General features: G+C 35.2%; 1 protein-coding gene across 1 annotated transcript in view; it reads right to left on the bottom strand.

Moving 5' to 3' along the window:
- Window positions 1-943: 943 nt before the first annotated feature.
- The window catches only part of LOC125240455 (glutamate receptor 1-like), a 192,568-nt gene continuing 175,356 nt past the window's right edge, over window positions 944-18,155 (bottom strand). The window contains exons 7-18 of the mRNA XM_048148349.1: window positions 17,427-17,630; window positions 11,260-11,367; window positions 9,855-10,086; window positions 9,366-9,460; window positions 9,114-9,281; window positions 8,899-9,033; window positions 7,027-7,115; window positions 5,830-5,980; window positions 5,229-5,410; window positions 4,966-5,068; window positions 4,569-4,847; window positions 944-3,954 (exon numbers count right to left, since the gene is read on the bottom strand). Of these exons, the coding sequence (XP_048004306.1) occupies window positions 3,886-3,954; window positions 4,569-4,847; window positions 4,966-5,068; window positions 5,229-5,410; window positions 5,830-5,980; window positions 7,027-7,115; window positions 8,899-9,033; window positions 9,114-9,281; window positions 9,366-9,460; window positions 9,855-10,086; window positions 11,260-11,367; window positions 17,427-17,630 (1,815 nt within the window). The 3' untranslated portion in view covers window positions 944-3,885. The remainder of the gene's footprint in view (window positions 3,955-4,568; window positions 4,848-4,965; window positions 5,069-5,228; window positions 5,411-5,829; window positions 5,981-7,026; window positions 7,116-8,898; window positions 9,034-9,113; window positions 9,282-9,365; window positions 9,461-9,854; window positions 10,087-11,259; window positions 11,368-17,426; window positions 17,631-18,155) is intronic.

Below are 18,155 nucleotides of genomic sequence, written 5' to 3'. Positions count from 1 at the left end.
TATCACTGCTTCCAGTAGTTCCACAGGTGGTAAATCATCTTTATTACTAGATTCACCTACTTTTATCAATTTTAAAGCAGTTAATTTGACTTTATTCAAGGTCAAATTACTTTACCCACTAGTGGATAAAATGAGTTTTTACCCGCTGGTATTAAAGGACAAAACTCGTGTTTCCGAGCTAGTGAGGGAAAAACAACTTTAAATTGCGAATGTGTTTCTCAGAAATTTGTCTTGACCCTGAGCAGGCTTTGGTTTAGGACCAATGGGTATTTTACACATTGACAGGTAAAATAAAACAAACGGCGACGAATTACGCAATTTTAATTACTTTTATTATAACAAACATTAATATTAGTCTTGGCATATAGATAAATTTATCATAACACTAATACAAAATAAATACACCACTAACTACTTAATACTTAGTTATAATATATACGTCAAATCATGATCATATGATCAATCGAATAAAATAAAATAATTCACCTGATAGGTGTCTTCTTACCTAGTACATACATACTTCTATTTCTGAACTTACTATTATCAATCAGATCATAGTTAATTCGACTGAGTTATATTAACGATAACATATATTGAAATATCTACCTTACGATTACTTTAGTGAAACGATTATGTAAATCAGTCATTTGAAGAATAACATTTAGGTATGTAACACATATTACTAATGTTTATAAATTTAGTAGGTAAGTAAGTATTATACTATTTTTTTGTCACATACTTGACAGTTTACGTGACCATGGGTATGCTCACGAAAAGTACCTTATCGATAGAAAAGAAACTTAAGAGCAGATATAGACATACGTGCGCTATAAAAACATTGCAAAGACCTCAAATGTACCAGCTTGGCAAAAAAGAGTACAAATGAAACTATATTTTTTAAATGTTTAAAGCATTGTTTATAGTGAGTAGTGACTCAATAGTTTACATAGACGGTGGCGTCCCTATTATTTTCTTCTCTTCTGTCAGGCTGTAAATGTTTTTTTTTTTTCATATTAAACATGTTATTTTCTATAAATTGTATATGTATATGACAGTCAAAGAAAATCAGCAATATCCCGGATACGAATTCCTGCCTCAACAAAAGTGCCAAATGTTGCAGAGTCGGTTTTCAATATAATTTAATTAAACACCCTCCGAGTCGTTTGAATCAAATGTTCTACTGACGGACGGATGTAGCGCGGTCAGCCATCCCACTCACGGTCAAACTAAGTCTGGCCGAATAATAATCTACTAGTTTTGTAAACCTCGAACTAACATTAATTAACTTTTAGATTGACTTTATTGAAAAAACTATTTCAAAATTAATTTCATAATATGTAGAATCGGAATTCGCAATGTAGGTACCTATTAAGTATGAGTATGTTTCCATCCTATTTGAAATGCGGATAAAATTACCAGAACTAAGTAATAATGTAAAACCGTAAAGTACTTGAAACAGGCGAGATATATTAAATTATTTCTGTAATATCACAACCAATTAATAATATTAAATAGCCCCTTCATTAATTTTAACACTTTCAGTTTTCACTTCACGTATTTTAGCTGCAACCAAACAACACTTTTTACTAGAGATTCAACGTATTTCCGGTATACGGCCTATGCCAGCTCTTCGGTGAAGACTGATACAAATATTAAGTGAAGAAAGTTCATTTTCTATCTGCTCTTCTTCAATGAAACGTTAAACCTGCACCGCCAATTGCGCCCGTGAGCAATCAAATTTACATCATTTAGGCAAAAAAATTAAGACCGGAGATCGGGCAGTTGCAGTGGCAGAATATCCGGTATCCAACCAAACTACTATTCGTACCTCCAATGTCCGATAAAACGGACGAAAGCTATGAACGTGCGGTAGTACTGTAAAATTTCTAATCAAAGACAGGTCCTATTAAGTACCTATTAAGCATTTTAATGGGACGGATGCTTAATATGTTAAGCTATTCAGTTAGGAAATTACCATTAATTAAAAAAAAAACACCTCCACGTATGATTATGCCACGTATGTTATCATTATTTGATATGACAATTTTACTACTTGATTTTTTACGCAATTCTGGCTTCTTTATCACTACAGCGGCCAGTCAGCAGGAGGCCTATTTTTGAAATTCAACTGCTCGATTTCGTGTTGAATAATATATTTACTATAATAAACAATTCTGCTAGTGTACCTATGTACCTATATCATTTCGGATTTTGCCGTTTCCGCAGACTTTCGAATGATTAAATCGAATGCTCGGATTTAAAAAAAAACCCGAATCGTATAATTTAAGTACCTTTTTATTTAGTAATTTTATATTTTAAACTCCAAATAATAGTTATACTTTAGTTTGTTTCAACATTTGTACAAAGATACCTATACAAAAGATTTTTTTATGCATGAATGTAAAACATTCGTTGACTACCTAACCTAATGATAAAATTATCATTTATCACACATCTACGATCGCCACTTAGTAATACACGAGGACCGTTCTATCACTATAAAGAAATATCTACTTAGGTGAGTAACATAATAAGACGTCCTCGTGTATTAATAAATAAGAACGCAATTCCGCTATCTTACAATTTTAGAATTCCATCTTACCACCTTCATTTTTCTTTCAAAGCGCACTTTTTAAAATATACGAATGCTGCCAGAGGTTTCTTAGATCAAATTTTCACAGACTGACGAAAAAAAATGTTTAACTTATTTTATATTCAAGTATCTAAAAATTATAAACAGTTAAAAGTTCATTATCAGTAGGTAAACATAAATACATAATTATATGGCAGTAAAAATGTGACGCATAGAAAGGAGATACACCAGAGGTACACCAATATTTTTGTTTAAGTATACCTAACATCTATGACGACTTCTTACTACTATTATGGCTGTGTAATTTGATTATATTTCTTAAATCTCTAAGAATGATATTGTAATAAAAATGACTATTAAAGAATTCGTAATACTAATAAAGAGTAATTTTATCTCAGATTGTTTTCAGTAAAAACGAGAAGGTAATTATCGCGGCAACGTGCCGCCGCCGCGATAACTCACCTTCATTAACGGTTATCTGCTACTACCTGCAATAACTTGACAATTATTGAATACAAAATAATACATATAGCTGATTGAAAAAGTTACTTAGGTACTACGTAATTATTAAGACCCTGATATTTATCTACTCGGTTAAAACCGCCAGGCGTTTTTGGAAATAAACGGGACGGGAATTACAATCTCAAATGTATAGATGGCTAGATAAAGTATCCCAAATGGAATTTATATTACCATTATTGAGTTACAAATTCACTATGCTAGTTTTAATGATATTGGTTAAACAAAAAACTCAAAATTACCAGTGTCGTAAAGCTTCGAAGTAAGGAAAGATTACTTTGAGAATCCATCGCATGACACCTGTTACACTTATGTGGGAATGAATAATCACCATTTAGGGCTAGCTGCATCAACCAAAGTTAATAGAGTCAACGTCACGCAGAAGAAGTCTATGAAAACTCCAATACAAAAAAATAGCGAAAGCTAAATTCGGTACAGACAGTTTGGTGCAACCGACCCTTTGAAATATATGTACATAAATATACTAGACCTCTGTAAGCCACGAAGTCTGGCATGGCATGAGAATGAGTGACATTGTGTAAGGGCTACTAAAAAATGCTCCGTACGGATGCACTCCAAGTTGTCTAGTGCAGTCTGTTTATGGCGACTTTTTTGAGTCATCAAAGGAATATTGCTCGTGAGCCTTTATGTTGCGAGCAGGTGCAGGTTAAGCTCGCTACTGGTCCTTGTCCCTACAGCTGGTAGAGATCCACGTTGGAGGACTGCTTGGAGTGGGAGGCGCGGCACGCAGGGCCGGCCTCCCGCGCCGCGGATCACACTTGCGTGAAACTTGCATGCAACGCCGTTTCCTCCTGGCCGATCTGGTTTGCGGGCGTGTAGTACTGTTACAAAAGGTTATAAGTCATTTAGGTACTATAAAAGTATGCTTTGTGTTTGTTACATTTCATTTTATTTATTGTAGGATTTGGCTCTATTATATGTAATTTATGACACAAACCTATTCAACCCGATTTATTATGATTCAAACATGACAAGTGAGGTTATTAACTTCAGTATTTTTACATAATTTAAAGAGAAATAGCTGTCAATACAAGATGGGCTTTAGGTAAGTGTTTTTGCATGTAATTCACTAAGTAATAGTTGCCGTCCCAAATTTTAGCTTTGTGTTAGTAACGATCATGGAGAATACCTACGGATGTACAGACAGACGAATATCGTGACACTGTAATTTAAATGTTCTTAGTATACTACGAAACCTTAAAAAAATCCGAAGATTAAGATATGGGCACATATATATGGTAACATCTCCACATAGAAGTTGTCAAAATCAATATCTGTTGGCTCCCAGGCGGTCGAATTCCAATAAACATTTTTAAAGTATTTCTGAACAAAGTTCTTCATTTCGGTTTAAATCTAGCTATAAACAGTGGCAACATCATCGAACTATCGCGTATAAAACACGCATTACAGGTTTATACGAAAGTAAGTTACTCACTCCAGCATAGGCTCCTCCATTCCACCCAAGTCGTTCGTGTTCGCGCTGCATCTGCCGGGAGTGCGTGTGAGCATGCGAGGGCTTGTGGTCGGCGCGCGAGGCGAGGCGCGCCTTGGCGGACAGCGCGGCGCGCAGCGGCACGTTGGCGCGCGCCGCCTCCGCGCGCCCGTGCTGGCAGAACTCCAGCAGGGCCACGCCCAGCGCCAGCGCCAGACCACCCACCAGCACGTAGAATAGACCGGCCACTTGACCCAAAGTCAGTTCACTCACTTGTCCATTCTGAAAAACAATTACAAACTATATTACATACATGTAAACTCGTTTACACATGTCTATGAGCATATTTTAATCTTCGTCAAAGTTTTATGCATTGATCGAAAGGACCTGATAGACATACCTTTTCAGCGACATCACACTCCGCTTTAGTAAACCATTTCCGAATGAGTTTTTGAAGTTCACCGTCGTCTTTTAGAGATTGCAGTGCTAGATTGATGCCATCCCTAAAATAAAATGTTTTGTAGGTATACCATAAATTATCGTTCGTTAGCAAAGCGCGTGGAATATAAATACAGTGGCTGTGCTATTTCGCTGTGCAAACACGGTTTTAAAACGCCAATGCATAGTTTCGCAATGCACAGTTCGACTGTAAACAATGCTTACCGTAGTTCTGATCCCTTTTGTAAAGCTACTGCAAAGTCTTTTACACCAGAGTTAGCTACGGTGACCAACATCTCGCATGGTTTGTCAGCGTCGTCATCAGCAGAAGAATGATCAAGTAAAATACTTAGCCAACTGTGGCGAGTACGAGGTATAGCAATGCTCCTTATCCCTTCAGAAGTGTCCTGGTAAGAAACAAAATAAATGTTAATTTTACATTTTTTTTTACTGAAAATGTTTAACTAATAAAAATATTATTATACTGGCGAGTTCAGTTTACGTGTCTCAGCGTCTTTAAGTATGAGGGACATATAACTTATGTCCAAGCACCAAGTGATCGCCTTTTAGAATTAGTCAAAGGTAACATATTACACTCTAACATATTTACCTACCGCCGTGACTTAGGCACTAGCTTAGGGGTCATAGCATGAGCGTAAGCTGAAAACCGGAGGGTGTGTCACTTTTTCTTTATTATGATGACTTTAGTATTTATTAGGCTGTAGTAGTTCGTGTTAAAATACAAAAATAAAATATATTAATTACCTACTTAACTAAAACGTGTTTCAAAGGCTTAATAAGTCACATTACATATCTAAATATTCACCTCGGGGCAAGCTGCCACTTTGCTGTACGTCTGAGGAGGCTCGGCTATGCGTTGTAGCGTGAGATACGAAGCGAGGCTGGCCGTGTACGAAGATATTACAATAAACGTGAAAAACCACCAAACTGTTCCTACAATCCTGCCAGACACCGATCTGGAAATAATAAAAAATAATGATTCATTAATTGAAGCTTGGGACTCGAGAAAACTACAAGTTATTTTTTTTCTTGATCTCAGTAGGTATGTAATATCTAATGTAGGTACCTATTAACATTGTCGTATTTGGCTATTGTTTGTAGAGATTTCAATACAAAGTATGTGAGTAGTATGAGGTGCACCGGGACAATTTCGACTAAGTGGCAATTTCCAATTTCGTTTATAATATGTGCCTATTAAGTCTATTTTTAAAAAGTGTCATTTATTAAGTAATTAACTTGTAAACCATCGAAATTGTTTTAGTTCCTCGTGAACACATTGCATATTATTTTAGGATATTTTGTTCCGATAAATAACGTTGCTCTATAAGTAGTTGAAGTTACATTTATTTTACAACACTGGACAGAATGTTTCACTAGCTATTAGGTTCCCAGTTTCCATCCGCGAGAATTATTTGAAATGTGGAATTATAGCTCTGGAAATGTGGATTATAATTTTGCATAAAAGGTTTAGTTTACTAACAAGAACAACTATTTGTTTTACGTAAAGTTATATGTTTATCAAATATAAAAGCTTAATGTTTCAACTGAAATGTTACTGAATCTTAATGGGAAACATTAATTGAGGTAAAATTCTTGGATTAATAAATTATGTAAGAAATTAGAGCGAAAAAGCAGATTGTGATTATAACTACCCTAAATGTAGGTTAGCAATATAGCCGCTTATACATACATAACATAGTTCATTTCATACTAACTTATACAAATATCACATAACTCCATACGCAAATATATTTCACACTTTATCTAATAAACGCCAATAATATTATACCCGAATGTATTTTTTTTACATGTAAAATGGTGCAATAAAGAATATTTACTTACTTACTTCTATACGAGTAACATTATGTTAAATATCCCTTACAAGACTTTTAGTAAAAAAATTCTATTCAGCAAAAGCATAACTGAAGTTTATTTAAGGCGATCTGGATAACGAACAAAACTAATATACTTTACACAATCAAATATTAAAATATACGCTGACCTCGGCGTAATGTCGCTGCCCTGCTGCATAAAGGAGCCCACTGAGAACCACATAGAATTCCAAAAGCTGAACTCGTTGACGACCGTAGTCTGAAACATTTGGCGATGTGAATAAAATTGTATTGAAGTGACACGTAATAGCATATTTTTTTGCAATAATCAAGTAAATGATAATAAATATAATTCCACGATGTCTCTTGCTAGACCGAGCAGGCCCTTGCCGAGGTGCCTGACATGCGTATAGTATGATGACTGGACGAAGTTCTGGCCCGATCTAGCGTAATTTGCGATGAGTCACGATTCAAGGCCCAATTGAGCATGTATTTGGAAATAGACAATGTCAATTTAAATATAAGGTTCTCAACATTATTTCCTATCGATGTTTTACTTCAAAATTAGTTCAAGTCAACTATTCATTTATTTAAACTTTATTGCACAAAAGAATAACTTAATGTACAAAAGGCGAACTTAATGCCATGAGGCATTCTCTACCAGTCTACCTTAATTGGTAAACAGTAGTTCCAGTTTGTGCCTACCTGAGCTGCACGCATTTTCCGTCAGTAGCAGTGAACGTCACCGCCGCCATATTAACACTATGGGCTAAGAGCCCAGGGCCGCCAGACCTTCCTCAAATTCTCAAGGATGAAACTTTGGTACAATGATGAGTTCGTATCGACGGTTAATGTCTGCATAATTTCTAGTTCGACACGATGGCCATTTTTTTGCTATCAAGTGCTGAAGGTGAACATAAAGTACAAACTTTCCTTAAATTCTCAAGGCTGATTTGTATGTATGTGTACTCATGGTACACATACATACATATACGTACATTTGTATGTATAATAATCATCAATGCCAGACCGCTTCCGCCGGCCGTAACTTTTACCAGACGCGACAAAATTGACAAAAAACTTTGCACAGCAGATTACGTTTATAATGTATATTAGACGTTAAAAAAAAATTGTATTTGCTCTCAAACAATTGCGATCGGTTGCCGGGGAAAGTACAGCATTGCTCGCATATCATGGCTACGTAACGTCAGTCTTAAAATATGGTATTCTTATATGGGGAAATTCACCAGATTTCATTAAAGCTTTTCTTATACTAAAAAATTGTGTGAGAGCAGTATGTGGTTACGGACCCCGGGCCTCTTGTAAACCATTGTTCCAAAAACTAGGACTGCTTACATTAACTGGAATATAAATTTTGGAATTCGCGTGTTATGTACGGTAAGAACTCTCCTCATATACAACAGTCAATCGCAATCCACGTCTAAGGCAAATTTAATAGACGAGAGTAAATTGCTAATGCCATCATGTTCTTCTGCTCTATTTAAAAACAACTGTTACGGCATGAGCATCACTGTATATAATAAATTACCAGAAGAACTGCGTAAGCTACAAGGCACACTATTTATGAATAAGTTAAAAAATGGCTAATTAATAAACAATACTACAATATCAAAGAACTTTTGGAGGAATAATGTTTTAAATTAAATTAAATAGATAGATTGATATGAATAATATAATTTGCAATTGTTAATTGATTATTGAATTTGGAAATATTAAAATGAATTTATAAATGTATATTAATTTGTAATGGAAAATGTATATAATGTAAAGATTTAAGATTAATATTTGCATACCGCCCTTGGCTAAATATGTGATACCGACTGCTGATTTATATTTTGTCCAACTTAATGTACCATATTTAAGCAAATAAATTATATTCTAATCTATTCTATTCTAAAAGCGATTCTGAAAAATTTGACCGTCGATACGAACTCTACATTATCCCAAAGTTTCATCCTTGAGACTCTGAGGAAGGTCCGGCGGCCTTGGGCTCTTGATCTACTAGAAGTAAAATGTTTTACCTTAGTAGTCGCAACTTCAGCGTGCTCGGAAGATTGAGTATCCGTGTAGGATACAACTCGCCATTCATATGGTGAAAATCTTGACACAATAAACAATACTACAGTCACGGCCAACACGCTGAACATCAGGCAGAGCTGTTAATATAAGAAAATTGATGTTATTTTTGTTCACAATAAATACACCTTTTTTCACATTTCCTTGAATGTTATCTTACCCAAACTTCAGTTGAGAGTGGATCAAGGAAGCTGAAAATAGCGCCGGGGTCATCTGCTATATTCTTAAGACTCGGTTTAACGTCAAACGACAAAAATGGTTTGCTGAAATCGACTACTGTTTCTCTCCCAACTGTGACTGTGAGAGGAGCTATGGCCATGTCGACTTCCTAGAAAGAAAAAATGGCGCTTAGTACTAGTTATAATTCAATATACGCGTACTTACTTAATATGTGTGATATCATTTAACTTACTTTTCGTAGTATTTCACCGATCATTCCATCCCATCCACCTATCATTTTAGGATTTTCACTTCCATATTTGCCATCTTTAACAAATCTAATTTCATCTGCAAAATAAATTTTAAGCTGTATGAATATAACACATTGTTAACTATTAGGTTTTAATAAGCGTGAGCGTGCCCGCAAGATAACACTAATAAATATAATATCATCGACTTTCTTATTGCGCCTCAGCCATTCAGCCGTGTGCACAATATCGGCTCGCATGCAATGCCTGTAAACGTACAAAGGCACCAAACTCGTGTCATAGTGTCCTACTTATACTTATACTTGTATGTACCTACCTGTAAAAAAATGTACACACCACAATATTATGTCAAGCTCCACCACGAATCCGAACACATGGCATAGGTACCTACCTATATCTACATACTATGAACATCCTAAAGGGCGTTATTTAAATCAGATTTTCAACCTAACATTGTAAATTAAGTCACTTACACTTGATTTCCAACTTATCCGATAACATTTTGGCGAGGTCAACGCAGAACCCCTTGTACGGATCGTTAGGCGTGAATTCCGCGTGGTCCGAGTTTACACGCATTATGTAGGGCGGCTCTTCTATGGTGGACACTATATAGGTCTTGTTCCTGTTGTATACTCCCGGAATACTTGGGCCCGGCAGCTTTGGCACCACCGGCACAAAGCCTTTGTTGTCGTACCAAGTTGCGATCTGTTGCAGGAATAGTTTATCGATTAGCACACCTCTGGCGTTAAGGGGCACACTAAGTATAATAAATCACTTCTAACTCGGCGCTCTCGAGCCAGTCTAGTTCACTTGTATTATTTGGCGATACTCGGCTTTACCAACTCACGAATAAAGTAGAAATTTATTTTATACAGAAAATATCTTTTATCACGCACCTACATAATAATCACTACTATCAGTGGTTTTCAAACTTTATGGTGTCACGGCCCTTTATGACCCCTTAATTTTTTTCGCGACCCCCATACCTCGTTTATTTGCCAAATATTAGCTATATGAAGTACTAGCTTTTGCCCGCGGCTTCGCTCGCGTTAGAAAGAGACAAAAAGTAGCCTATGTCACTCTCCATCCCTTCAACTATCTCTACTTAAAAAATCACGTCAATTCGTCGCTCCGTTTTGCCGTGAAAGACGGACAAACAAACAGACACACACACTTTCCCATTTATAATATTAGTACGGATAACAAAACTGGATTTGCAGATTTATTTTCTGACTATGTTTGGCTATTGAAAGTGGCAAACGAGTATCTTGCCGCGATATCTTTGATGAGAACATAATTACAGCAGATAGGTAAAGTTAACGGATTTCTAGCAAAAATAGAGTTGTGGACAACATTTTTACACAATATGAAATTTGATTATTTCCCTGGCATAGCTAAAATCATTCAAAATACTTCATCAGATATCTCCGTGAACGCAGAAATCCATATTTCTGTTATGGTAGAGAGCTTGCAAAGTGAAAAAAACCAACTCTCAAGATATTTCTTTAAAAAGTTGGATTTTGAATCCTTTTTTGAATAAGTCTCGGTAAAAGAAGCAAATTTTGGAACTAGCATCTGATAGATTGTAAGTAAATTGGAGTTGGTATCCATTTTAATTGGTGTGTTCTGGGTTTTCAAATAATGGCTTGATCCCATTTGCTACTTCATATTTATGTGAGCTGACATTTTCAACAAACAAATAAAAGAATAAGAATTTGACTTTATTAAGTTACTTAGTAAAAATCAAATCAGCCAGTCATAAGTTTCTCTTAAACCTACACTGCGTTATAGTATCACCTACATAATTATTTTAATCAGAATTCGAATTAAGTGAAAAGTTCCTAGTGACATAGGAAAAAACGTGTAGAAATTTCTCACCTTAATCATTTCCCCTTCAACAGTCATCTCCATGACTTGCAGGGAGAAATTCTTGCGGTGGCCCTCCTCATTAAACCTCACGACGCCCGTCAAGCCATCTATCTCCGTCTGTAGCAAACATATCCACTCTTGTGTGTTTACATCTCAAGCTTTTCAGCTGTATATAACAATCTTTAGGAATTATGCACACTATTTTGATCACAATAACAATTAGTTAACACAAAAAGTGTTGAAACTGACTGCTTAGATATGTATAGTAAAAATAAATTAGTAAAGCTTCATACGTAGAATTGATTGGGTGTGTAATGATTGGTATAACTTTTTTTGGTATAGTAACATTTGATATAACAACATTTGGTATATATTTAAAGGATATAATTACTCATTTGACATAATTAACATTAGGTATAACCACAAAATATCTACTTTTATTTTGTATAATCATTATTTCGTATAACACTTATTTATAACAACCGTTATATGGTATAACTATCTATTGATATACGACTAGTATAATATAACTAGCAAACAGTATAAAACATTTCATGAATTAATTTTATTCTTTTTCAAGTGATCACAGTTCTAACCTAACCTAACCTACTTTTCTGATAGCAGTACCTATGTTTAAAGGTCACAGTTCTAACCTAACCTAACCTATTTTTCTGGTAGCAGCGCGTTGTGTGTCGGGGTCACAATTCTAACCTAATTTACTTTTCTAGTAAGTGATGGATTTAATTTATTGTATTTTTTTCGTTAGTCTAACTGTGCTTTAGAAAGAATTTATGTTATACAATTTATTTGTTATCGGAAATAAGCATTATACTCAAAGTATGTTATAATAAATGTTATTCGAAAAAATGATCAATATATTAAATAAGAATTATACAATTTGTTAGTATATTATTTGTTGTTATATGATTCAATAATTATATCAAATGATCGTTATAACGACTAAAAATATAACAAAAAAAGTTATATCGATCGATACGCACCCGAATTGATTGCATTAAGTACGTTAAACAATACATATTATAAAGCTCATTAATTAAACTAAACTAAGCGAAACAATTGATACTGATGAGAAAAACTAAGAGAAGGGTTCCATATCGACGTGTAAATCGGGTCTGTGCCGAGTGAGGTTAATTAGGCGTCAACCGACGAAACCTAATTAATCGGCCGGCTAGAGCCGCGGAGCAGCGGCCCGCCGTGCGTCGCCTATTATAGGCTCGGAGCTCACGAATGAAACACGACTATTCGCTATTCGTTTCAAAAACTCAAGGGTCAAGTTTACATTCGCGATTTTGTTCTATGCTCCCAAAATAGTGACGATGTAGTTTTTACTGCCTTATTTTTTGGTAGAAGACACGAAAACTCTGCACTCTTCCTTTAATTCTATTTTAATAGCAACGACGATTTAATGCGGGACTGACAAAGCCCATACAAAAAACTTACCCCAGAAATGTATGGACCTTTTAGGCTTAAAACTAGATGGCGCTGTTTCGCAAGCTGGGAGTGGCCAATATCCTATATTTCCCAAATATTTTTGCGTGTTTAATTTTTTATAAGAACAAATGACATAATTTTTATTTTAATATCACGTTAACACACATTTTGAAAAAAATACATTTGTAGGCATCATCAGTGTAGTTATGATAGTATTTAATAGTTGGCGCTAAAAAATGGAGGTACGATTCTTAGTATGAAGATTGCAAATCCATACCTACTCGTAAATCATCCTTGTTTGATAGTAATAAAACGTAATCGCTTTTGTTTTTTTTATAAATCAATTTATTCAGCGTGACTATTTAGTTAATTTATAATAAGTATAATAATATTATGTATAAAATAATAGTTCTTTATTTTATTGAAACACGAAATGACATGAAAATGTTGATCAACTCAAAAGTAACCCCAAAGAAAGGATATTTACCCCATAAAAAAAATATCTGTTGTAAGTATTGAAAGGAAGTGTTACTTGGGTAAAAATAACGTGGTTTTCGAAACTACCACGTAGACATAGACATAGAAGGCTTTATTAGGTCATTACAGTGTTAAAATTACGTACGATCTTTATTATCATATCTAACGCAATTAGCATTAAACTACACCCTTTGCTTATTGAATTTGCACTTCGACTTCTAGTTATATCAAAAATAATGCAATCAAACATAATATTGAGAGAAAGCAGCAGTAATGAAAGGGATGCAAACGTTGTACACCGCGCTTAAGAAAAGCTCTCGTATTCAACACCTGCGCTCCCCTTTGTGATTGCTCTCGATTTAAATTTTGCTACGTTATTATACGCTGATTCCACAGCAAGGGACTACCCTCGTTTATTTATTACCTCACGACTTTTTTAAAGTTAACCCTTCTCAACGTAGATATTATCTATCTGCCAGGTTGGGGTAAGATTTGCGTTTGGAAAAAGTTAAGAAGAATTCTACAACTATACAACCTTTAGCAACCACATTCTGCTAATAAAATCAGTATCATGTTAAAGTGAGGTGAAAAAAAGGCTACAGCTAAGTTACAGTAATTAAAATAGGTAGATTGAGACCAGTAGATCTCACCAATACTTACGCATAAATACAGATGAATTCGCAATTAAATCGCAATGGCATTCATATGAATGGTCTGAATCATTCGCAGGGCCGATAGGGAGTCATGTTTAATAGAATAGAAATCGTTACTGTAGGCAAGAACTAAGGCGTTCTTTGTTTGCGATTACTTCAGTATAACTAAATAATTGCAATAAAAAAACAGTTATTTTGGAATAATTTTAGAATACTGAATGTTTCACATTTACTTATATCTGTTTTATTGTGCCTAGTAGTTACTATTGTGCCTGAGCTGTAAGTTCACATTTTTGACACATTTGTTTTGAAGTATGTTGCGATGTGGCTAAGACGTATCGTTTGCCAAATCTAGCGATTAATTACAATTTAAACCTATGTACAAGGAGGCGCTTAAACAAATATTATACGATTTCTATCAACTTATTGAAATGTCATTTGAATCGTAATGACAGACTCTGCTACAGCACTAGTTTAAAAATAAAAATGAATGATATATGGCATAATAAGTAAATCCTGCGTGATAAACAAAGATCGGACGGATTTGTGACATTCTTAGTGACTTACGTCATTTTAATGACTTTTAGTATGAGATGACGCACAAAAATCCGATCTCTGGTGATAAATTAAATCACTGGGAAGTAGGTTTTTTTAAAAAACATATAAAATCGTTTCTTTATGGAAATGATAGTCTCATCGGTAAATCAGCGTTGGAAGTCACCAGCAACACGCTGAGGTGAGGCCATTTCGTGGCACTTCATTCCTTTCTCATCTTGTTGTTATTATGTGTGTTTTGTCTTGCCTATGTTCACGAATAAATGTTTATTCTATTCAAACACCGTATTTGCGACCCGTAAACCACGGGTAGTATTTAAATATCTCACATCTATTTTCGAGCGAGTTGCAAGCGAGGGAACGCGTACCAAATCATTTTATAATAAGTACACAGTAAAAAGGAGTGTATAAGCTTCTAATGGGTCGGTAACGCGCATGTGACACCCCTTGAGTTGCAGGCGTCCATAGGTTACGGTGACCGCTTTCCATCAGGCCGATCGTATGTTTGTTTGCCACCAACGAGGTATTCAAAAAAATTGCCATAATAATCGTATAGTATAATATTACAAGAGCAGAATTATTTCTGCTAGCAAAAAGTGGGTTAGGGTTAGGTTATTTTTTTAGTAGAATATAAGTCATACCACAAATTTGCTAAGTATGGCATAATTCTTAGGTACTTTATATGAACAAAACAACGATAGCAAAATGGAAATGAAATACAGTCCCAGAGGCATGCATCCCCAACACACATGACTCGCTATCAAAACAGAAATAGATTAGATTAGATTCGATAGAGTAAACGTCATGAAAAGTTAAATTAATTGTATAGACGAAGTTGCCAGCTGCACCCCCAAACACCTAATTTCTTACCCATAAGTATAATATTTTGTCGACCGTTATATTTTATAAGAATCCTTTTTTTTTATTAAAATGACAGCTCAGGTGATGAGTGCCGATGTATAAATTTTAAATGTACTTTTTATGTTAATTTGCTATATAAATATTTTAAAAGAACTGTATATTTTATATTAATAGACTGCCGTTTTCCTATTAAACTGTATCTCTTAAAATGTTTCCTACGTGCCATAAATTAATATGGTAAAATACTCACTAACGAAGAACCGCAAAAATGTAACATGTGTTAGATTATGTTTAAAGTAAGCGATATGTTGTTTTTAAGTACTTGATTTTTTTTTATACTATTACAGGATTTTATTTAAAATTTCATTAGGTCGCGCCAGTTTACGTTTTGTGGACGCTGCCATGTGTCAAAAATGTGAACTTACGGCTCCGGGACATTAAAGAGTTATGTATTCTTAGTAAATTGACTAGGTAATTAGATATAGAATCGAATTGGTTGCTTTATGTAAGACAATTATATAATATTATCATGTGGCGACATTGACTGAGTTTTCAACAACGAAACGAACGCAATATAGGAATAATAAGTCCGAATTATGTATTGTATTTATGCCATACGTAGGTATGCCCTTTTAACAGATTTTTGGTTTTATAAGGATTCAAAATGGTACCTGGTGCTTAAAGAGTGTTAAAGGGGAATAATCTATATATTTTTTACGGAATAGTTTTTCATCATTCTTCTACATACATTTTGGTGCAACGCTCTTATAACCTCAGTAACGTCACAAAACGCTCGCCTTTTATAAGGAGCGTTTTCAGTTGCGGTGCGGCGCGCGTCTTACTTAATAATATAATAGATATAAGGTTAATAATTATAATATAAACAACTGTCACTGGAAGTATATTTGATTGCTACTTAACATGAAAAAACATAGGTACCTACATGTAGGGAATTTTATTTTGTGGGCCTACATAAAACAATCAGGTACTATTTTTTTAATAATGTATTAATAAATTTGTTTTTTTTTATCATCGTCTGCGAGCGATATTACATATTTTTAAATTAAAGGAAAAATGGAAAAATTCACACCTCCGGCAGGACTCGAACCTGCGACCTTTGGCCTTGCCGGGGCCATCTCGCTTCCAACTGTGCCACGGAGGCCTGCTGGATGTGTGCGAATTTATCCATGCCTTCCCTCAATTCTCAACAGCCTGAGGGTGGCGCGATGACCCCGGCAAGGCCAAAGGTCGCAGGTTCGAGTCCTGCCGGAGGTGTGAATTTTTCCATTTTTCCTTTAATTTAAAAATAAATGTATTAATAATACAAACCGTGCCTAATCTTCTTATCCCAATCTAAACTTATTTTTTAGGAACGTAGAAGCGAAAATAATTTATTTACATCGCCCATTCGGAAATGGACCTTTCCTTACTTGGTAGGGGTCTCCCTAAACCTATCGATACCGAATCTGCTTTCGCCGACCAAAAATCGCCACCAATGCGCCACCTGAAGAATGTAAACTCCTAAAAGTTCCTACACGTCATTGAAAGGTTTTTTTTTGCTCCACCCTGCGATGAAAGTTTGTCAACTTTCAACTTCCATTTATTCAAAAGGTGTGTTTTTTGTAAACAGTACCCTATCGCTTGCGTGACTAACATCAGGGATCAAAAGTGGCCTCAAATGGTCCGTGCAATAATTAAACCGCTGCTACGTAAGTTACCCGCTTACACCTCACATGTTACGTGTAATGTGATAATAATGCTATATTCATAAATTACATTTCAATTCCGGAACTACTTTTTTTTATTAGCCTGTTATAGTGTCTGGGCCAATGCCTCGCCCCTTAATTTCCACAACTCCCTTTGGTGTGCTTTTTCAGGCCAGTCTCTCATAAAGGTGTCTAGGTCATCCCGCCATCTTCGCCTAAGTCCCCGCGTGTTTGTCGGCATCCACTTGGTGGCTGGATGAACTACTATTCTATGGAATTTTGAGTGTAAATATACACATTTATTCAAAGACGATATTTAGCGTCAAATTTTTTGGTCAGGTATTTATGTAATAACAATCCAAACTTTGATTGTTGATGTACTAAAGCCAGATGTTGGACTTATTAGAATATAACAAACATTCGCTGACGTGAACACATATTTATAAATGTATTGTTAAATTAAAATACGCACCTTTTTGATCATTCTAGATATTTTGTCTCCGTGTTCATATGGCATAATCTTGTCTCCTTTAGGGTTGCAGTCCAACATGCGACTTGCATTTACGTTAGCGTTGCGTCGGATCTGGGTCTTGAATATGTCGGGCTTTTTGCGGAGGAGTCGCAAGATGGCATCCACCAACACTTGTACTGCATCGTACGTCAGCGCCGCCTGAGCCTGTGTTAACAGAACATTCCTCAATTTCCGTCCTACAATACTCGTACCTCGACACATCAATCTCGCATCTCATTTATAAATGCAAATGTTGACGTCGAGCTAAATGTTGTCAGAACAAAATGAATGCATGTAGATTACCTACGCAATACGTATACTTTTATTATACGTATAAATTCAGATTACAATGCATTATAAAACCAATTTAGTGCTTAATTTGAATGACGAGCAAGTAATGCGATATTTTAACCAATCATGAATCGATTTCTGGGTCGAATCGGATTGTAAAACATCGCAAAGAGGCAAACATCTATTTAAGCCAGCAACTTTCACTGCCGAAGTAAAACGGGTTCATTCATACTATTTACGAAGCATACATTTTATTTTTTTGTCCTTTTAACTATAAGTACATTAAATTTGTAGTACTGCTCGCACACGTAACTGCGCGAAACAAATAATTTAATAGTTTTATGCGTCTAAAACATTAAATCCCTGCTTAAATAAAAAAAAAACAATTAATTAAGTAGC

This window comes from Leguminivora glycinivorella, chromosome Z, assembly GCF_023078275.1.
Source record: "Leguminivora glycinivorella isolate SPB_JAAS2020 chromosome Z, LegGlyc_1.1, whole genome shotgun sequence".
Classification (NCBI taxonomy): Eukaryota; Metazoa; Arthropoda; class Insecta; order Lepidoptera; family Tortricidae; genus Leguminivora; species Leguminivora glycinivorella.
This window is presented reverse-complemented; position numbering and strand designations above follow the sequence as displayed.